This window comes from Microtus pennsylvanicus, chromosome 14 (genome assembly GCF_037038515.1).
Source record: "Microtus pennsylvanicus isolate mMicPen1 chromosome 14, mMicPen1.hap1, whole genome shotgun sequence".
Taxonomy (NCBI): domain Eukaryota; kingdom Metazoa; phylum Chordata; class Mammalia; order Rodentia; family Cricetidae; genus Microtus; species Microtus pennsylvanicus.
Genome location: NC_134592.1, coordinates 39,003,648 through 39,026,944, shown reverse-complemented (window position 1 = coordinate 39,026,944; position 23,297 = coordinate 39,003,648). Strand labels below are relative to the sequence as shown.

Here is a 23,297-nt window from a genome sequence, read left to right as displayed (position 1 = left end):
ATAAGGAAATTCTGGTGTGTGTTATAACAAGGTTGAACTCTTAAAAACAAGCTAAATGAAAAAAGTCAGGCAAAAAAGTTAAAAAATTGTATGGTACCATGTTCATGAAATAGCTAAAACAAAGCTGGGCATGGTGGCACATGCCTTAAAATCCCAGCACTCATCAACAGCCACGGATACAAGAAGAAGCCCTGTCTCAAAAAAAGAAAAGAAAAAAGAAAAAAAGACAAGACAAGACAAAACAAAACAAAACAAAACAAAAAAACAACCTGAAAGAAAAAGAAATATCTAGGGCAAACACATTTAAAAAAAAAAAAGAACTAGGCTGGAGAAATGGCTCAGTGGAACAAAAAGAAAAAAAAAATCGCTGTTCTTCCAGAAGATCTGGTTTCATTCCCAGCACCCATATGTGGCTCAAAATTGTCTCTAACTCCAGTTCTAGGGGACCCAATGCCCTTTTCTGGCTTAGTGGGCATCAGGCATGCAACTGGAGCACAGACATACATGCAGGACAAACAACCATATACAAAGGACAGAAACGTATGGGGTTAGGGGAAACCTACAGTTAGATAAGGGGTAGTTACAGGCGGCTGAAGGAAAATGGAAAGTTACTGCTTAAAGGTACAGTGTTCTGTTTAGGGTGATGAAAAGGCTTTGGAAACAGTGACAGTTGCAGGTAGAACATTATCAATGTAATTACTGCCATTAAGTTGGATGATTTAAAACTGTTAATTATAATGAGACCCTACATCAAAAACCAAAACCAGGGGCTGGAGAGATGGCTCAGCGGTTAAGAGCATTAACTGCTCTGGCAGAGGACCTGCTCACAACATGCAGGCAAAACACTCTTAGAAATAGACAAACAAACAAAAGCAAACTAAACCAAACCAAACCAAACCAAGTATTCATATTTTTAAAGGAATAGAATAAAACTGTTAAAATTTAAGACGTAAATGATGCTAAGTTTATTTGGCTTCTAAATCTTAACCACTGAGCCATTTCTCCAGCCCTGGCTTCTAAATCTTTAAATCACAAATGAACACAGGTATAATTTTGAAAAACACTATAGTAATCTCAAATTCAATCTGGCTACTAGACAGAAAAACAGAGTAAAGCTCTGTAAAGTTGGAGTAGAAACAGCTAAGAAAATCATGCATCTGCAGAAGCATGGACAGCATCAGTGGACTCAGTTTCCCTGAGCAGATGTTTATTCTCAGAGTTGGATGCACTGGGATTCAGCATATTGCAATCCAGTTTCTCTATCCCCAGGATCTGGGGATCCCTGCTTCCTCTCTTAGGTTTCATGCTTTTTGTTCTGCGCTGTCTATTAACTGGCATGTTGTGTGACAAGCATTTTTGGGGATATAAGTTCAGAATTCTGTTATGTGGAGTTTAGCTGCTTAACACAAAGACAACATAGGGCAGGCCTCACCTTTCCCAATGCCTGTGTTTGGACAGCACCTAGCTCACAACAGGGGCTTCATTCAGATGCTCACTGCTTCTAAACTCACAAGTCACAGCTCAAAGGCTGAGGGGTGAATGTGATCTACAGTGTCACAGCAGATACAAAACTCCTCTAGCAGAAAGGACTTCCCACTCCCTGGCTAACATTCTAACCCCATCTTTGCACTGTGCCACACTTTCTGATCACCTCATCTACTCTGTTGACTTGGTGACCACATTTGCTTCATACCTATAAATGTTTTTTTTTTTGTTTGTTTGTTTGTTTTGTTTTGTTTTGTTTTGTTTTGTTTTTTGGTTTTTCGAGACAGGGTTTCTCTGTGGCTTTGGAGCCTGTCCTGGAACTAGCTCTGTAGACCAGGCTGGTCTCGAACTCACAGAGATCCGCCTGCCTCTGCCTCCCGAGTGCTGGGATTAAAGGCGTGCGCCACCACCGCCCGGCCCCCTATAAATGTTTTTTTGTTTTTTTTTTTTTGTTTTTTTTTTGGTTTTTCGAGACAGGGTTTCTCTGTGGTTTTGGAGCCTGCCCTGGAACTAGCTCTTGTAGACCAGGCTGGGCTCGAACTCACAGAGATCCGCCTGCCTCTGCCTCCCAAGTGCTGGGATTAAAGGCGTGCGCCACCACCGCCCGGCCCTATAAATGTTTTTATACCACTTTTCTTTCATTTTGATTTTTTGAGACAGGGTCTTACTATGTAGCTCAGGCCTGACATTTACAATATAGCCCAGGCTGGCCTCAAACTCAGTGATCCTCCTGTCTCTGTATCTAAAGTGCTGGGATTACTAGCTTTAGCTACCTATCCTCGATCCTTGCCATTTCCCCTCTGATTGCAATACATCTTATATTATTCCTCTGCAACACCTGAAGGGCTCCCGATTTCTCAGATTTGTAAAGTCTGTTCCAAACGTCTCAAAACAGGCCTGCTAGAACTCTTTCACTTTGAATATACCCTGACGTTAGACACCACATTAGTAACAGCAAATCTCTGTTCCTACGCACTTTTCCCCCCAAGACATGGTTTCTCTCCATAGCCCTAGCTATCCTGGAACTTGTTCTGTAGACCAGGATGACCTCAAACTGGGAGATCTGCCTGCCTCTACCTCCCCAGTGCTGGGATTAAAGGCATGTGCCACCACACCTGGCTGTTCTAAGCATTTTAATTTTACTAATTCATTTAATCTTTCAATACCCGAAAGGAAAGTACACTATTCCAGCATTTAACAGACAAGAAAGCTGAGTGTCAGGATGTGAGTGTGAACTGTCCCCTCAAGGCTCATGTGCCGACTTGGTAGCCAACTGATGGGTTTTGAGGAAGTGACTGAGTCATGAGGACTCTGGCTTCATCAGTGCATTAATCAGTCCACGCATTACTAGTAGGTGGTAGAAACTAGGAGATGGGGCCAAGGTGGAAGAAGAGTTACTAAGAACATATCTTCCAGGGCTACTTCTCTCTGTCTGCACTGTTTCTGCTTTCTTCCTGCCTACTAGGAAGTGGGCAGCTTTTCTGCCATGCCCTCTGCTTTCCTCTAGGCTTAACAGCAATGGAGTCAGTCAGCCAACGTGGACTAAAGCAAGACTGCAGCCAAAACAAAACAAAACAAAGCAGGATGTTCTCAATTCAAGGTCCTCCTGGGATACTGAGTGAGTTCAAGGCCAGCCTGGGCAACTTAGTGAGATGCTATCTCAAAATTTATATATAAAGACCTAAGAATTTGAATTCCAGGGCTGGAGAGATGGCTCAGAGGTTAAGAGCACTGGCTCCTCTTTCAGAGGATCCAGGTTCAATTCCCAGCACCCACATGGCAGCTCACAACTGTCCAGTCTTAGGGAATCTGACACCTTTACACCAACTCACATGAAATAAAGTTAAATAAAATTATTAAAAAAAAAGAATTTGAATTCCCATGTTACCTAAATTTTAAAAAATGCAAAGGATCAAAAAGAACAAACCAAACAAACATGTGAAGCAAATGATCTTGGCTGGTGGTGTGGAATGTGATGGCAGGCTGTGACACTGCAGTGTTGCTGCACGAGAAATCAATAGCCTGGCGCTCACAGCAGACGGTGAGCTTCAGACAGAGCTACACTGTGCCCAACTGATCAGCTGCCTTTTCTCTAAGACCTGGAAAACAGTGGAGTACGCAGCATTACAGGATTAATGTTTGGGCACTGGCTAAGCCTTTTTTGTTTGGGATGTTTTTTCAAGATAGGGTCTCATTAGGTAGCCTTGGCGGGACTGAACTCACTATGTAGCAAGTTGGCCTCAAACTCAGAGATCCACTTGCTTGTCCCTCCCAAGCGGTAAGATTTAAGACTTGCACCACCACACCAGGCTGGGCCAAGCCCTAATCAATTTTGGTTATATTTGTTTTCATTAATATGTTCTACCATAGATACTATGTACTAAGATAGATCAATTACTCATATATAAAGTTATTATAATTAAAATTTTGTATTAGCTACCCCATAACAGTCCCTTAAATGATATTATAGTAAGACATGCATCACAATATTAGAAATTCTTCCAATTCACAAGAGCACATTCTTACCTTGTTTGGTGAATAAATATCATCTTGAAATAGTTGGAAAAGGCAGCAAGTACCGCTCTGTGGGCTTTGAAGTAAACATCTCCAATAGCAACTGTGCAATCACACAGAAAACCAAATTCTCGCTGCATGTTCAGCTGTTGCAGAAGGACAAGGCTGTGGCTAGCAGTATCCATTGTGGCTCTGAGAAAAATCAGATGTATAGATGTGTTTATACATATCTAAAAATACTTATACATAAATATTACATATACATATATTGATACACAAAACTAGTTACAGCTCACACAAACCTAGGGCATTAAGGCCTAATTTTAAATGAAAATACTCAACACTGTTAAAACCTGACACCCTATCTAACATCAAACCCCTTCCATTATGACAACTGAGATAAACTCTATTGAACTGTATGACATGGGTTTTTTTTTTTTAACCACGTAAGACGGTATCTTTGCTTGAGTGACACGAGTAAGAAAAATGCTCATCCCTTTCTATGTAATTGTTTCTTTGGTGTGTATATGTATTTGATCAAACCTAGGGCCTTGCACATGCTAGGCAAGCCCCACACGTACTTCCCTCGAGGTTCTAGAGATGAGTCCAGGATCTCATCTACACCAGGTAAACCCTCTACTTCTGAGTTCTACCCCAATCTTCTCCCCTCCCATCCACTCCCTCCTTCCCTCCCTCCCTTCCTCCCTGGTTTTTCAAGACAGTGTTTCTCTGTGTAACAGCCATAGCTGTCCTGGAACTCTTCTGTAGACTAGGCTGGTCTCGAACTCACAGAGATCCACTTGCCTCTGCCTCCCAAGGGCTGGGATTAAAGGTGTGTGCCACCACTGCCCAGCATGATCATGTTTCTAATGATGTTTCTTCACTGGTGAGATGGAAATGGGATACCCATGTGTGGCTCAGAATTAGTGAAAACTCGGTTGTCATAGAAACTGCTACTCAAATGTTAGTTGTAAGTGGGAATACAGGGCGTCTTCCCTGGCTGTGAGCCCAAGCTCTCTCTCTAGCTGGACGGGCCAGAACTCAGTTTTCTTTGGAGATCCTCTGGCATTCAGGAGACACTGGCCTCCTTGCCGTCATGAAGTGTCTATGGAACTTAGCCATACAGCAGTTTATATGGGGCCTGGGAGCTCACGAGGAAGAGCCTACCTGACCTCCTCTCAGCTAGGCTTGGACGCTACCTGGATGCAGATTCTCCAGGTAAGAAAATGGAGTAGGCAAAGGAGCCTAAGGGAAAACTGCACAAGGATGTGCACGCAAGCTCTGGCCAAGACAAACTATGTGACTGTGACTCTGACTAGCAAGGACACAGCAAAGTTAGTTCTAGGCAGGTGGGAGGCTGCGCTTCGCCACCACCTCCCCCCAGCTATACCAACAGCCCTGGTGCTGTAGGGAGAAGGCAGCTGCAGTTCAATGGGGGTCACCAGGGACTAGGAGAACATGCTTTGACAAAGCAGATTCCAGCCGGGCAGTGGTAGCGTTCGCCTTTAATCCCAGCACTCGGGAGACAGAGGCAGGCAGATCTCTGTGAGTACAGGTTCAGCCTGCTCTACAAGAGCTAGTTTCCAGGACAGGCTCCAAAGCTACAGAGAAACCCGGCCTAAAAAAAAAAAAAAGCAATAAGAAGAAGCAGATTCCAAAAATGAAACCAAGGCCTGAGGGGGTCAGTGGGGGAAGGCAGAGTTATCCATCGAGAGATTGGCAGCAGCATGAATATCAGGCAAGGGAGCAATCAACAATACAAAAGAAATAGGAAAAAATAGCTAATACTTTACGACACTTCCCATGTGTTAGGCACTTTAACCCATTCAATTTTGGGGGTGGGGTGGGGTGAGGGGAGGTTCGAGACAGGCTTTCTCTGTAGCTTTGGAGACTGTCCTGGAACTCATTCTATAGATCAGGCTGGCCTAAAACTCAGGGATCTGCCTGCCTCTGCCTCCCAGTGCCAGGCGAAGCACAATTAATAAAAACTCAGAGAGAGAAACTGGGGTTCAACATGAAGACCCAAAAAGCAAAGCAGCCAGCCACTGGCTCTTACCTCGACCTCAGTCTGAAAATGGCGATCCTGCCTCCAGGAATCTCAGAATGAGACTGTGTCTGAGAGCTGTCTCTTCCCATTTTATACTCGTCTCTAGGGCTGGGATGAAAGGCGTGCACTGCCCGACTTCTGTGGCAACTAGTGTGGCTCCTGGGATTAGGTGTGTGTTACCATTACCTGGTCTGTAAGGCTGACCAGTAGGGCTGTTTTACTACTCTGTGATCTTCAGACAAGCTTTATTTATTAAAATACAAATAAAATGCCACTAGAGCTGGGATTAAAGGTGTGCACCACCACCACCTGGCTCTCATTCAATTCTTAACAGAACTTCACAAGCAAAGAAATACTAAATTACCTTTACAGATTAAGAACTGAATGAACTAATGCCCAAGACCAGAAACAGAGGATTCGAACCCAAGCTCTAAAGCCAAATCTGCCTCCTCCATATTCATTCTTTGTTTTGTATTGTTTTTCGAGACAGGGTTCCTCTGTGTGGCTTTGGAGCCTGTCCTGGAACTAGCTCTGTAGACCAGGCTGGCCTCGAATTCACAGTGATCTGCCTGCCTCTGCCTCCCAAGTGCTGGGATTAAAGCATCAGCCACCACCACCTGGCCCCCATAGTCATTCCTTAAAAGGGAACATGACTTACAAACTAGAGAAGAACTACAGATAAAACCTCCATGGAAATCTTGAGGAATATTTGTTTTTCTTTTATATATATCTTTAAAATTTTTATTTATTAGTTGTTTTTCAAGACAAAGTGTCTCTGTGCAATAGCTCTAGCTGTCCTGGAACTCACTCTGCTAGAGGAATATTTGTAAAGAGGAATTAGAGAAAAACTTGGATTTCCTGCTGGCTAAGCAGATGATATATAACAAAAGCAATATATACATTAGCAAATAAAGTTCAAAATATAGCATAATGCCAACAATATTATTGCTAACAAAGAGTCACTTTCATTAAAAACTATATATTGATACAATATAATCTCTAAGATATATTTATAAGACATAGGTATAAAACTACATAAAGAAAACTGTAAAAAGGACTTTTAAACATGGGAAAAATAGTTTTACATAAATGTAATTCCTGTCCATGTATACATCACTGGAAAGGTTCAGACAAATCAGTAGGCTTTTGACTCCTGAACAATTCTGGGAGAGGAACTAAGGAGTAGGGGTGAGAGGCTACCTGAACTTAAAACTAGAAACATTTTGGATAAGCAAGTAGTACAGAGAACAAAAAATAAAAAAGACCTACCCACCCAGTATGAAGGCAAGATGTAATCATTACACACATGACGGAAACCCCCTGGCACGTCCTCATCTTACCCCTACCTATCTTGCCTCCAGAGGTAAGCACCATCTTGAACTTAGTGCTTTTGACTCTCATACATCACCACATTCTTCCTGGGTAGGACAGTATCCCTGGTCAAAGAATACTACTTTATACAAACAATTACATGTCAGGAATTCCACAGCTTTTATTCTTTTAACTCTATATATCATATTACTTTTTAAAAAAGATGTTATTTCTTTCAAATTATGTGTCTATGTGTTTGCGTGTGGATACTGGACATGGGTGCAGATGCTCTTGGAGGTTTGGATCCCCCAGGAACTGGGAGTCACTCCATGTTGGTGCTAGGACTCAAACTTGGGTCCTCTGCAAGAGCAGTACAAGCAATCTCTTTCTGTGTGTGTCTCTTAGAATTATTTTATGTGTATGTGTTTTGCCTGTATGTATGTCTGTGTATCACATGCAGTGCCAAAAAGATCAGAAGAGGGTGCTGCATTCTCTGGAACTGGAGTTTTAAGTTATCCTGTGGATGCTGGGAACTGAGCCCAAATCCTCTGCCAAAGTAACAAGTGCTCTTAACTGCTGAGCCAACTTTCCAGACTCCTCATTTATTGCCTTTATTCCTTGTTTATTTAATAATATCTCCACTCATCTTCCAATAAAATAAACCTCTAACCCTCTATCACCCCACATTTTAAAATTATTATGGGCTAGAGAGATGGCTCAGCAGTTAACAGTGCTTCCTGCTCAATCAATAAGATTGGATTCAGATCCCAGCACTGACAAAACAAACCAGATGTCCTGCAAAAGGACTCAACTGCAGCTTTTGACCTCCACATCTAAAGATGTCATGTACCCATTCATGTATACACATATGCAACGCTAAATAAATTACAAGAATATTTTAATATGTATTTGTTGTGTGTAGGGTACAAGCATGCCATACACATGTGAAAATAATATGACAGTCTGCAGAAGTGTCATGATTCTTTAATTCCACTATGTAGGTCCGGGGGTTCAAACTCAGCTTGTCAGACTTGTCAGTGAGCATCCTTACTGCTAAGTCATCTCACTTCAAAGTTCACTATTATTATTATTACTCTATTTTCAGGGGGCATGAGTATCAGGGGTGTCTATGTGAAGGTCAGAGCACAGTGTTGTGGAATTAGCTCTCTACTATGTGGGAGAAGTTCTAGGGTTCAAACTCAAGCCACCAGACTTCTACAGCAAGTGCCTTACATGCTGAGCCATCCTGCTGGTCTTTCCCCATGTCATAAACAAAACAAAACAAAACAAAAACCCAAAACTTTCAGCATCACTGAAATAATTAAATAGAAGCCACAGAAACTTGAGCCTATCCTCTAAAATAAAACCAAAACTGTTGGGGCTAGAGAGATGGCTCAGCAGTTAAGAGCACTGACTGCTCTTCAAGAGGACCCGGGTTCGATTCCCAGTACCCATATAGCAGCTCACAACTGTCTATAACTCCAGGATCCAGCACCTCACACATTTATACATGTAGGCTAAAACACCAATAAAAAAGCAAAAAAAAAAAAAAAACCCTGCAAACTGTGGGTATTATTCTAAGGGGTTATTGACCAAAGTACTACTTACAATCGCACATTTGGTTCTAAAATATCACCAATTTACACGGAGATTTTTTTTAAAGGCCTATATTTGAAGTTCCAGCATATAAGAACACTTTAGAATCAACAAAATGGCTCAAGGTGTAATACGTTAGCTCATCTGTAAAAAAAAAAAAAGCTTCACAAAAACCCCCACCAAATTCTTGGACCATAGGCATTTTCACCAGTTTTTCCTACATATATGGTGCATTGGCAAAACCAGCTATGGAGCCGTACAGAAATAGGAAACAGTACAAAAAAGTTACAATGTAAAGGTCTTGTGGTTAATGGGCTGAGTGACAGTTAAATTTTTCACTTCCTCAGCACTCACTGAAACACACACACACACAATCAAAACTAAGTTCTATTCCAGGCGACAGACAGAAAAAATGACATAAAGTCATGAATGCTAAAGTCAAGAATACAGGCTAAACAAGGAGATAAAACACAGAACAACAATCATATTACAAGAGTGATAAAGTGTCGCCAGGAACGTTGGAGATAAGTACAGAGAACACAATGAAAGTTAAGATGTTCAACCTGGTGTTACTTCAACAGGCAGACAGATAAAACTGAATAACATTACTGGGAGGGGTGTGATATTTTGGTATCAGAAGAATTCAATTCAATATAGAGGGGGAATAACACAGGCTCAGCTCACTGAGGATCCAAGAATAAGCACCCTGGGGCAGCCCTACTTGAAGGAACGCTCCTGTAGAACATCGCTGCCACTCTCTCTGCTGTGGCAGGAAGAGCACAGTACTGAAAGCCTGGCCTCTGAAATCCAACGACTTAGAGTTTCAGCTCTGCCACTAGGTCTGATCTTCACAGGACACTCAACTCCCTGGGCCTCAGTTTCACTGACAGATTAGGGATAATGGCAGTATCTTCCTGAGAGTTGTCATATGAAGGCAGGTGTGGTAGCACACACCTTTAAGCACTCAAGAGACTGAGGCAGAAGGGTTTGGAGTTTAATGCCAGCCTGAGCTGCACAGTGAGACTTTGTTAATCAGGGGATGTAGGGGGAAGAAGAGATTGAATAAATTTTACAGTGTAACCCACAGTAGCCCAGCAGTTCTCAATCTATGGGTCATGGCCCTTTTGGGGTCAAATGCCCCTTTCATAGGGATCACCTAAGACCATTAGAAAACACAGATATTTACTTTATAATTCATAACAGCAGCAAAATTACAGCTATGAAGCATTAGTAAAAATAATTTTATGGTTGGGGGTCACCACTACACGAGGAACTGTACTAAAGGGTCACAGCACCAGGGAGGCTGAGAACCTCTGCACTAGACAGTACCACTGCCAGGTCCGTCAGTCCAGGAGCCAACTAGGAACCACATAATGGCAGTGGAAATAAGGGAGAACACCAGGGATCCACCAGAGCTGACACAACTTGGCAGCAGACCGGATGCAGCCAACCACAGACAGCGAGTTAAAGGTGAGTCTCAGAACTCCAGCCTGGGTTACTAGAAGATGTCATGCATTTCCTCAGAAAACATTTTCAGAGTAACTGCCATGTTCTTGGTGCCGATACAGAGGTACGACAGCAGAGCTAGCCACAGGAACTGGCTTAGTAGAGGTTTCCTCTGCAGTGGGTTCAGAGTGTCTGCTCCAGGAACAGGAAGTAGAAATGTTTGGTGATGAGCGGGGACAGCTCTAGGAGTGGGACCAAAGAGGGAGGAGGCCTCTGAAATGACAAGACTGAAGTTTCTAAATGTGTATGGAGCTACACGGTGAAACCAAATTGAGGGGGGAAAAAAAAGCCTTAAAAAGCTAAGTATGAGTTGGGCCTCGTGGCACAGGAATGCTGTAATCAAAGCCACCATGGATGCCAGGGTGTGCAGGTCACAAATTCAAGGCTTGCCTGGGATAGAACATAAGCTTAAGGCCAATTTGGGAAAACTTGGAGCTTCCTCGTGTCAAAATAAAAAATAATCTTAAAAAAAGGGTTTTAGGCCGGGCAGTGGTGGCGCACGCCTTTAATCCCAGCACTTGGGAGGCAGGGGCAGGCGGATCTCTGTGAGTTCGAGGCCAGCCTGGTCTACAGAGCGAGTGCCAGGACAGGAACCAAAAGCTACGGAGAAACCTTGTCTCGAAAAACCAAAAAAAAAAAAAAAAAGGGTTTTAGATGGTGATAGAGGACTTGTAGCATGCATGAGCTCCCAGGTTCACTCTCTACTACTCCCCGCCCCACCAAAAAGGCAAGTATTAATCCCTGGAAAACAGAAAGGATATAAGAAAACAAAACAGAGGTCCAGTGGTGGCCATGTAAAGTTTAAATCCCAGCACTCAGGAGGGAGAGGCAGGAGGATCTTTGTGAGTTCAAGGCCAGCCTGGTCTACAGAGCTACTTCCAGGACAGCCAGGGGTACACAAAAACTGCCTCAAAAAAACAAGCAAAACAAACAACAAAAAAAAAAAAACACAGGAAAACACTAGAATTGAGGGAAAGCAAAGGAAGGGAGGAAAAGGCAAGAACCTTGGGAGAGGAAGCAGCGCTGGTGACCAGGAGAGCATGTGGCCTCCCCCAAGTGCAGGCCAGTGGCCAAGGCCAACTTTCTGACTAATGAGTAGAGACAACAGAAGGGGAAGCAGTCAGGGTGGGCACTGAGGAAGCTGCAGAGCTAAGGAAGACAGCCCAGATTAACCTGGGAGTTAGCTACAGGGATCTCTTTCCAATAGCACAGAGATGGCAGGATGGAGGGCTGAGCATCTAACTCAAAATGACTTGGTTCATACAGGAAGGGGAAAGGAACCTGAAATACTAAGAGGATTAAGCTGTATAAGGAATTTGGTTCCCATTAACCTATACTCAAAATCACTGATGACCATCTTTTCCAGTTGTTTAAACCTACTCCATGAGATTTCAGATCTCTTTTCAGGTCTAAAAAATTCTTGCCCTACTTTTCTCCAAGCACATCCCTCTCCTCTAGCTTTGGGTGCATTTGCCTCAATTCCTCAATCTAGGCCTGGTGTCATCCCCCCCCCTCCTTTTCTTTTTCTGGACTGCAAAGTCTTCTTGCTTGCTCACAACCTTCTTTTTACATTTTTGATCCACAAACTTTTGTCACTGTGGGGTCAATCTTTATTGATTAGGGTGATGCCCCCCCCATCTAGTCATTTATATCCTAAAAACCATGATTAGGGGCTGGAGAGATGAAGCAGCAGTTAAAGTGCTTACTGCTCTTGCCAAAAGACTTGGCTTCATTGGTCAGTGGTGGTGCACATCTTTAATCCCAGCACTTGGAAGCAGAGGCGTTCAAATCTCTGTGAGTTCAAGGTCAGCCTGGTCTACAGAGCAAGTTCCAGGACAGCCTGGGCTGTACAGAGAAACCCTGTCTCTAAAAACCAAAGATGTGGATTCATTTCCCAGCACCCACATGGCAACACACAACCTTCACAACCTTTTTAAAGGCCAGTTCAAGGCATCAAACATTCTCTTCTTGACTCCATGAGCTCCAGGCATGCACATGAAAACACACATATATGTAGAGCACCCATACATGTAAAATAAACTCTGATTAACGTAAGAGACTCTAGATTCAGTAATACTCCTCCAGAGAGAAATTTTTATTTTAGTAATTAATTTGGCTGAATCGAACACTCCCAAGGTCTATCTCAATCGTGGGCAGCAACTGAAAGCCACGTTTTGGCCTTAGGTGTGCTGTTAGGAGGCTAATGTGAACATGTCCAGTTCCACAGTGACAAGATTCAAAGTATGTATATACACACCACTCCAACCTACCATTTCTTGGATAGCCCCTCACTTTCCATCTCTATGTTCTGTTCTGCCACCCTTTTTCTCCTCAAGCAAGAAGTCACCACAGAGCCGGGCGGTGGTGGTGAACGCCTTTAATCCCAGCACTCGGGAGGCAGAGGCACGCAGATCATTGTGAGTTCGAGGCCAGCCTGGTCTAGAAGAGCTAGTTCCAGGACAGGAACCAAAAAAAGCTACAGAGAAATGTAGGGTTAAGACTACCCCTTTTGGGGGCGGGGTTTGCCTCGGGCAAATGCTTGCCGATAAATGGGCGCCCGCGCGGAAGCGGCTCGCTCTCTTGCCCTCCCTACCTGTACTACGCTGGAACTTTGGTTCTGTAAGTTTATCATTAAAGTGGTAAATATTCTTTGATATCTGCATTGCATTTATTTTGTGCGGGTACAGAGAAACCCTGTCTCGAAAACCAAAAAAAAAAAAAAAGTCACCATAGTGTTAGCCAGTCACTGTGTCACCAAAGTCACAGAAACCTCCGCTACTGACCCTTCTGCTAATTCAATCCTCAGTCACACACAGTGGTGCCAAGACACAGAGGCGGGCAAAACACCCACATGCATAAAATAACAAACAAACAAATAAATAAATCTAAGCCAGGTAGTGGCACAGGCCTCTAGTCCCAGTATTCTGGTGGCGGAAGTAGATGGATGAGTTCTCTATGAGTTCAAGGCCCGTCTGGTCTACTAATTAATTAAGTTCCAGGACAGTCAGGGCTACACAAAGAAACCCTGTCTCAAAGAAAGAAAAACAAAAGAATTTTTTAAAAACTGATAGACAGCCCGGCGGTGGTGGCGAACGCCTTTAATCCCAGCACTCGGGAGGCAGAAGCACGCGGATCTCTGTGAGTTCCAGGCCAGCCTGGTCTAGAAGAGCTAGTTCCAGGACAGGAACCAAAAAAAGCTACAGAGAAACCCTGTCTCGAAAACCAAAAAAAAAAAAAAAAAAAAAGAAGTCACCGTAGTGTTAGCCAGTCACTGTGTCACCAAAGTCACAGAAACCTCCGCTACTGACCCTTCTGCTAATTCAATCCTCAGTCACACACAGTGGTGCCAAGACACAGAGGCGGGCAAAACACCCACATGCATAAAATAACAATAAATAAATAAATCTAAGCCAGGTAGTGGCACAGGCCTTTAGTCCCAGTATTCTGGTGGCGGAAGTAGATGGATGAGTTCTCTATGAGTTCAAGGCCCGTCTGGTCTACTAATTAATTAAGTTCCAGGACAGTCAGGGCTACACAAAGAAACCCTGTCTCAAAGAAAGAAACAAAAGAATTTTTTAAAAACTGATAGACAGCCTGGCGGTGGTGGCGCACGCCTTTAATCCCAGCACTCGGGAGGCAGAGACAGGCGGATCTCTGTGAGTTCGAGGCCATCCTGGTCTACAGAGCTAGTTCCAGGACAGGCTCCAAAAAAACTACAGAGAAATCCTGTCTCGAAAAACCAAAGAAAAAACAAAAACAAAAAGAAAAACAAAAACAACTGATAGGGGGCTGGAGAGATGGCTCAGCGGTTAAGAGCATTGCGTGCTCTTCCAAAGGACCTGAGTTCGATTCCCAACAACCACATGGTGGCTCACAACCATCTTTAATGAGGTCTGGTGCCCTCTTCTAGCAGGCATATATGCAAACAGAATATTGTATCCATAATAAATAAATAAATATTTTTAAAAAAAACACCTGATAGACAGACATGACAGTACACAGTTGTAGTCCCAGGGCTTGTGAAGCTGAAGCAGGAGGATTGCTGCAAATTCAATGTTAGCCAGGGCTACATAGTGAGTTCAAGGCTGGATGGCTTGGGCCTATCTTTTAAAAAAATTTAACAAAGCAGATTTTTGGAGGCAAAAAGATGTAAAATAGATTACAAAAAAATAATCATTATTGATTTATTTTGAGAAGCAAAGAGTGGCTCATTTTAAAAAAACTTTTATTAACAAATTGGTGTTTTTAATACTTTATTCTGAGAATTCATACATGCATACAAATATTCACCCCAGTTCTCCCCATCCAAACATTACTCTCCTCACCCTCAAAATAATATTTATTAAACAGGCTTAGTACTGGTAGCTCTGAGATTATAAAAACCTTCTTTACTTTCTCAAGTGTAGTAAATTAGTTCCAGATTAGTTTAAACTATGATGAAACAATTGTATATTAGGTTGCTGATAATCCAGTTAGCATGATATTCACTATTTTTGTTTAGAAAAATCTCTTTTTTGGACTGTATTCTCAAATCAGCAGTGGCAGAATAACCTAGACGACTTAGGCTGCAAGAATCTTTATCAGACTTTATAATCAATTACCACTAAAAGATAGGAAGCTGGCACAGGAATGTTAAGCTTTATTGAGCTACTTACTCATGGCTATAAATACAAAGGTTAAAAAAATCCCTAGAGTTACCTGATAAAAGGCTTTCTATACTGACTGTAACTTGGTATTCATTTTTAGATGATTGTGGCCATGTGACATTTGGTTATTTAGGAGATGAGCGAACTCATCTGGGATGAGTGAGATCTTGTCTCAGAATAAAACCAATTGGGATTTACTATGTAGCCCAGGCTAACCTTGAACTCTATACTCTCTTGCCGCAAGTTTTTGAACAGTGGGATCATAAGCATAACCACTATTCCCAACAAGAATGAAAGAATGTATAGAAATAATTTTCTCCTGGGACAGTGCACCCATCACTGACTACACAGTACAGGCTGTGCAGAGCTGGACAGATGGGGAAGTCCTATCACAAAATAACCCCAAGAATTGCTGGTGCTGAGCTCCAAGACTTTAATTTCATTTTATTGAAGACTGCTCAGTAAATAGAGGCTTATGTGCACAGATGTGACGCCCTGTGCCCAATTCCCATATCCTACAAGGTGGTAGGAGAAGTAACTCCAGAGAGCTGTCCTCAGACCACTTAGTTTTAAAAATAAATAATTAAAATTATTATTATTAAAGATGGCTCAGCTGGGTTTGATTTCTAGCACTTATAAAGCAGCTAACAACTGTCCACAACTCCAGTCCAAGGGGAGCCAATGCCTTCTTCTGGCCTCCATCGGCACTATACAAATGCTACAGACAACGAACTATACAAATGTTACATACTACGTGGCAGGCTAAACACTCATAAACATAAATTTAAAATCTTTATTGTTTGTATGATCTATGAGTACAAACCCACATGTTACAATATGTATGTAGATGTCGGAATAGAATCATGTCTCTCCTTCCATGGGGGTTCTAAGGATCAAACCCAAGCTGTCTGGCAAATGCTTTCACCTTCTGAGCCATCATACACACACAAACACCCCTATCTCTCTCTGCAAGCCTTTTCTAAAAAGAAACTTCCCAGGAGATTCTAGCAGACACTTTAGGTAACCTTCGCTTTAGAAGAACAAGAAGCTAAGGAGACCCTGAAGAGCATTTCACACATGTAGTACACACACTCATAGGAACATGCACATACACATAAGTAAAATAAGAAAACTGAAACTATTTCATAAGTTTTCAATGAATTATATCAATTCTATTAGATAAATACATACCGACAATTATTCTAAATGTGACTCTAGACTAAAAGTTTTAGGAGTTTAAGAAAGTTATATATGTTGCACACACCTGTAATTCTAGCTCATGGAAGTCTGAGGCCTGCGCTTAGGAAAACCTATCTCAAAAAGAAAACAAGCAGAGGACTTGCGGATACGAGGACTTGGGTTCAGATCCCCAAGATGCTGTGAGAAGTTAGCAGAGTCATTGTTGGGGTGGACAGCAGAATGAACAGCTGGTTTTTAGAAGTACTTTGACCTTGGAGAATCTTTGTGGAAAAGCGATTGTTTTCCAAGATAGCAGAATTGTTTTGCTGAAGGGGCATTGCAGCCAGCCAATGAGTTTGGGTCACAGGACACCTCTGGCACACCTGAGGCTCCTGTATTATGTGTATTGCAAACGATACATAATAAAGGACAAGAGTCATGGGAGTATGCGATGCTATCCTTTAGTAAGACGTAAATCAGATTAGGGACCTTGGTATAAGAAAATACTTCGTGCCGGGCGGTGGTGGCGCACGCCTTTAATCCCAGCACTCGAGAGGCAGAGGCAGGCGGATCTCTGTGAGTTCGAGACCAGCCTGGTCTACAAGAGCTAGTTCCAGGACAGGCTCCAAAGCCACAGAGAAACCCTGTCTCGAAAAACCAAAAAAAAAAAAAAAAAAAAAAAAAAAAAAAGAAAATACTTCGTGTAACAATCAATCAATACACCTTTGTATGGCTGTTTAGGGTTCAGTCCCTCAGGGAGGCTGGACCTTCCTGGTGCCACGTAGGCCTTAAAATTTCATCTTGGAGTGCCTTCTTTCTTCAAAGAACCAGTGTACACGGTGCACCCCGGCATGCACTGTGCGTGTGTGCCTGCGTGCGTGCGGTGCTGGAAAAATGGCTTAGTGGTTAAGAGCATTTGTTCCTCTCTAGAGGACGTGAGTTTGGTTCCCCGAGCACACACTGTTTCACAACCATCGTCACTTCAGTTGCAGAGGATCTAACACTGTCTTCTGGCCTCAATAGGCACCAAGTATATTTGTATACAGATGTATTTGTAGGCAAAACAGCCATACAGAAAACATTTTTAAAAGCTTTTTATAAAATTCAAAAATGTGTTTGTTTGGTGAGGCCTAGGGAGATGATTCAGCAGTTAAAAGACAGTAGTGCTCTTCCTGAGGATCCGCGTTTGATTCCCAGCACCCACACCAGGAAGCTTACTGAAAGACCCCACAGACCCCCTCCTCAAAACCCGCAGCTAGCATGCTCCCGGGGGAATGTCCTGTTTGTTTTAAACAAATCTCCGGATCAGCAGCCAGCCTGCTCCCATAAGAACATCCCAGGTGCCTGGGAGAGCAGGAGATAGAGATAGGAAGACTGCAAGGCAAGATGTCAATAAGATAGGATGTCAACAAAGCAGGTTAGTTATAAGATAGGAACAGGATGACTGTTGCCAGGCATCCATGCTGAGAGAGGAAACCTTTCATGCCCCCCCGCCGCGTTCCGATAACCACGCTTTTGCTTCTGTAAACTTGCTTCTTGCTGACACCCATGCTAAGAGGGGAAACCATTCATGCCCCCGCCTCATTCCGGTCGATCGATAACCACGCTTTTGCTTCTGTAAACTTGCTTTTTGCTCTTCCCTATAAAAAGCCCGTCCTCCAGTTGGCAGGCGCGCAAGTCCTCCGAAAGACTTGCTGCCCGCAGGTACCTGTGTTTACTCAATAAACCTCTTGCTAATTGCATCCTGTGGCCTGGTCTCGGAGTGTCCTGGTTCTGGGGTCTTCATCAGAGAGGAAAGGTCCTCTCTGAGGGTCTTTCACTTACAACTCCAGGGGATCTCATACCTGCTACTTAAGGGGACTGGACTCTCATATAGAACACACACACACATAGTAAAAATTAAAAATAGCATTTCTTTAAAATGTGTGTAGCGATATACAGCTGGACTCCTAGTGTTCTAGTGGTAGACAGGCAAATCCCTGGAGCTCACTGGCTAGCCAGCTTAGATGAGTCAGTGAGCTCATTTAAGTTCAATGAGAGACAGTCAAAAAATAAGGGGAGGAAACTGAGGAAGACACCCATCAACCTTAGACCTCACATGCACACACCCAGACATACACACCCAAGTAAAAGAAACAGAAATGATCTAAACTAACCAACAGTAGGATGGTTAGAAAGAGGAAAGACAGCACTATTTCCATTTTTTTTTTTGAAAAGCATCTATGTCCGGGTGGTGGTGGCACACCTTTAATCCCAGCACTCTAGAGGCAGAGGCAGGTGGGTTTCTGTGAGTTTGAGGTCAGAAAATACAGTCTCAGATGAGAACCTGTGGTAAACCCTACACATCTACTTACACAAATTTATAGAGAATCTTAGAGGAGACATAGTGCATGATACAGTTACATTCTAGAAAGCTTTGCCAGGACAGTTTGAGGCAGACAACGGCCTTTTCATCTCTTAACATGGTGTGTGTGCATGCACGCCTGATAAAGCACCAAGCCAACAGATCTTGGAAATACAATCTTAATATAGGAAGAAAAGAATATGACTCTTCTTGATTTATTAAAGACCCCTTCTGAACAGAACAAAAGAAAGTTAAAGATGCTAAAACTAGAACAGACCTAGTCAAGGACTACAGCCTCTGCGTCCCTACACCAGCACTTCCTCTGTGCGCACCTACAGCAGCATTTCCTGTCTGAGTTACAGCTCCGTGAGCACACTACCCACGTGGGCCCGCACAGACTAAACGATCCTCTGCTAAAGAGCCTGGTGTCGCACAATAAAAGATGGTTTTGATCTATAACTATGAAAGCAATGAACTAGGAAAATTTTAAAAATTTATCACTATAAAAACATTTTTCCTAAATAAGGTAGGTTTTTTGTTTTGTTTTGTTTTTTTGGCTTGGTTTTTCAAGACATGGTTTCTCTGCTTGGCTGTCCTCTACAGAGTGATCTGTAGACCAAGCTGGTCTTAAATTCACAGAGCTCCACCTGCTTCCGCCTCTCGAGTATTGGGATTGACGGCATGTGCCGCCACAGCCCGGCTTAAATATATTTTTTTTAATAGAGAAGAAAACGGTTTAATAAAATGAAAGCAGAAGCCCAACAAAGGGTTGAAGAAATAATATAGCTCAGTAGTAGAGGTTTTGACTAGCATTCACAAGATGCCAGTCTTGTTATGTTTAATACCCAGAGCGTAATCATAACACATATTAGCTTTAGATACTTTTTCCTCTACTTTTTTGGGGTGGTGGGTGGGAATGAGCAGGGCCTATAATGTAGCTCTGGCTGACCTGGCACTGACTATGTAGACAAGGCTGTCCTTGAACTCACTGAGATCCACCTGCCTCTGTTTCCCATGTGCTGGGATTAAAAAGGTGCTCATCACCTTTTTATGCGCACCAGTCCTGGCAGAACATATTGTATGTATGGACTTGCATGAATTCAAGTAAACTATATGTGTGCAGGAGCCTGTGGAAACCAGAAGGAACCAGATCCCCTGGAACTGGAGTTACAGATGGTGCTAGCCACCACATGGGTGCTGGGAACCAAACCTGGGTCACCTACAAGCACAGTAAGGGCTCTTAACTGACAAACCAGCTGGTCAGCCAAGAGAAAAAGAATTGATTGAGGAACCTAACTAACAGATGGGAGAGATCAAAGGATCTAAGTTCATAGCTAGTACGTACAGACCAACTGCAGCAGTATTTTCTTTTCAGCCTTCTCTGAGGCCCCAGGCTCACATGCTCTGGGGAATAAATAAGCAGAAAGGAGAAAGGGGGCACAGGAAGTGGTGCAGAACTACTTTGTAAGTCATCAAGATAAGAACACCTGTACTGCTCTTCTCTGGGAAATCTACAATAATACAGCCTCCCAACACTTGGCTAGCTGTTACTACAAAAATGGACCAATTGGTCAAACACCACCTACAGCTAGCAAGGAATAAATCACTGTAGGTCAGTGGGGGGGGGGGCATTACGCAACACTTCCCAGCAGCACAGCCATGGTCAGGATATTTTACTGCCAAGCCACTTGGGCCCCTCCTCCCAGCTAGACAGCCTGGCTCCTTTGCATTCCCCTCAGGAGATAGGGTGGAAGTACATAGCTCCACTCTGTGAGGCACAGAGGGCAGCTGAAAGTCCTGCCTGGCCTCTCTGGGCAACCACAGGCGCCAATAAATCAGCCACAGGCGATTCTCTCATCCCCCCCTTCCCAGCTTGAAGTGGGAGCAAGATACAAGGCAAAGGAGCACTGACTAGACTTAGAAGATAAGTGATCTAGGCTTACATTCCTCCGCAAATAACCGGCACCACAGTCAGACCGTCTCTCTGGTTCCTTTCTGCACGCTTAAAACATGTGTAACACGGACACAATACCATCTGTTTAGGGAATTCACCTATGAAAACAGCTGGCAAAGGTTAACATATGAAACTAAACGAACAGCGACAACAAGTCATTTATAGCTAAAAAAAAAAAAAAACCAAACCGTCATTATAGGGTTGGGCACAAGTGTCTAGTGTGTGTGTGTGGGGGGGGGCTCTTCTTGCTGTCCACCCCCGATGTTTTCACCACTTCTTAACTACACCCCAGTCACCTGAAATATTTCATGTCTATCCCACTGGCTGGCAGTGGCTCACTGATCTGATCTTAACTAAAACATACCCCGGCTGCTGAAAGACTGCTGCTGCCTAAAGAAGAAAGGGTGGTCAGACAAGGTGGCATACACCTGTAGTCCCTGCACCCAGAAACCTGATGTAAGATGGCCGATCACCAATTCTACACTAGCCTGGACCATATACCAAGACGCTAAGTCTGAAAAAAACAAAATAGGTAAGTGTCAGGGCCTGTCCCCGTGAGTATAATAAAGTTGAATTGGTGTTGGGGGTGTAGAAGAGGAAATGAGATTTTGGCTCCAAAATACACTGCCGTACAACTCACCCAGAAACACTGTCCTATCCGCTACTCTCTAGAGCCATCGCAATAGCCAGGCCGAACTTTCCAATCAACCTGAGAAGTCCTGCAAGCCAAGTGCAATCACTTCTGGGGGGATACACTGTCCGAAGCAGGATGAACCAGCACTGCCGTCCTGGCACAAAAAATGTCTGCAGCCCTAAAGCCTAACCCTGAAAGGGCTGCACCTTGATCATCTTGATCAAGCAACACTATGCTCTTTAGGTCCGGTGTCTTCTGTGAAATGAGAGGGATGAACTCCATTTTACTTAAGGTCCCTTTCAGTTCTGAAAACCCAGATTCCAAGATGTACTTTAATCCTGTCAATCAACAGCTCCGCAGCTTTTAAAGGACTTGCTAGAACGCCAAATTCAATCCCTTAGAGGGATGCGGGAGCTAATTTAAAAAACACAACACTAGCTATCAGGTTCCAGGTACAGCGCTGTGCGTCTCCTAAGCAACTGATAACGGCTTGATTTCTCCAATCGAGTGCTAGGGAGGCGGTGAGAAGATGGGGGAAGACTCCAAAAAAGAAAAATGCATTTGGCTATAATAAAACACGTGGGGGGAAAAATAACTGATCAGGGTTGGGGGCTACCTGCCTTAGAAACTAGGTACTCACAAACTGGATGGGGGAGGGGACAGTGATGGCTGCGCAGCCTGATCAGGATACCCGCCCACTAGCTAGAGCCAAAGGCCTGGCGTTGTCGCCCAGAGCTAGCATCCACTGACGGGTCGGAACCTGGCCCGCAGCGGGTTGGGCTCCAAGGCTGTGCAGAGCCCGCGCGCGCCATCCCGCCTGCGTTAGGCCCCGGCGGCGGCCCACAGCCAAGGGCGGCTCCAGGCGCCGCGCGCCCAGCACTCGCTCGCCGTTGCTAATTTCCTCCGGGGCCCTGACTGACATCTCCAACGGACCAAAAACACCCCTGTCCCCGGCTACTTGCATCTGTCCCGCGACCGGTGCAGCTGCAGCCGCCGCCCGGGGCGGTTCGCGGCGGGAGGGACTGAGCCCGGAGCAGCCCCACGGGGGCAGGGCCGCGTTGCTTACCCAGACTCCGCCGCGGCGGCGGGCGGGCGGGCTTCTCCGTGCGGGAGGGGCGGGCTCCCGCGCTGCGCACAGCACGCGCCAGCGCCCGCTCACGCACCCGGCGGGCTGCTCTCGCGCGGCTTCCCGCGCCGGGCCCACGTGACCTGGCTGCCGGGGAGTCCGGCGGCACCCGGACTGGTGTGCATCGCGTGCGTGCGTGCGTGCGTGCGTACGTGCGCGCCTGCTGCCGGAGTGGCCCAGGCTGGGGGTCGGCGAGCGCTTCGGGCGCCTCTGCCACGGTCCCCCCAGTCGTGACTGGAGGCGGAAGTGTGGGGACAAGCCTGAGCGTCACAGGCTCCCCTACACGCCTCCGCGTGACCCCGGGGACTTTCCCCCTGGCGTGTGCAAAAGCACGGGTGCCCCCCTCGGCCCTGGGTGGGGACGGGCAAGGGATGCACCCGCGGATGGGGCGGGAGCGGGGTGAGGGCGCGGGGCAGGCAGCCGCGCGCGGCGGGAGCCAGGACAGGAGGCGGGCCGGGCGGGGCATGGCGGGGGAAGTGACTCAGGCCACAGGCCGGCGGGCCCGCGCGAGGAGGGGTGGAGGGGCGCGGGGAACGGGCGACCCCGAGCGGACGAGCTTCAGGCGGGACGGGACGAGGGTGTCAGCGCCCCCAGAGCGTCCAGGGTGGAGCGCGGGGGCGGGCCCAACTGCGGGGCCCTGCGGGGCAGGGGTCTGATATCTGGGCATAGGCGAGCAGCATCCAGCCCCCGGGGGGGAGTCGGGAGGATCCCAGCGGCGTCCAGCTGTGCAAACAGGAGGAGGGCCAAGGCGACCCAGGGGACAGGGGCGAGAGTGCTGCTCCAGCCGCCGCCCGGGCGCCCGCGCTGCTGCGGGCAGTGCCAGCCTCCTCGGCCCCGACGCAGAAACTTGTTGCAACCAACAGGCGACCGCGGGTGCCCCTAGCCGCCAGCGGCGGAGTGGGTGGGCGGGCGAGAGGGAGGGGAAGGCTGGCGGACGCCGCGGCGAACTGGTGGG

General features: G+C 45.2%; 1 protein-coding gene across 6 annotated transcripts in view; it reads right to left on the bottom strand.

Annotated features, from left to right (window-relative positions):
* Positions 1-22,374, bottom strand: part of Zbtb25 (zinc finger and BTB domain containing 25) — a 29,541-nt gene extending 7,167 nt beyond the window's left edge. The window contains exons 1-2 of one of the 6 annotated variants that reach the window (XM_075948329.1): positions 22,283-22,374; positions 4,012-4,191 (exon numbers count right to left, since the gene is read on the bottom strand). In XM_075948329.1, the coding sequence (XP_075804444.1) occupies positions 4,012-4,184 (173 nt within the window). In that variant the 5' untranslated portion in view covers positions 4,185-4,191; positions 22,283-22,374. The other 5 variants (XM_075948328.1, XM_075948332.1, XM_075948326.1 and 2 more) reach the window with 5 other exon arrangements.
* Positions 22,375-23,297: the final 923 nt, after the last annotated feature.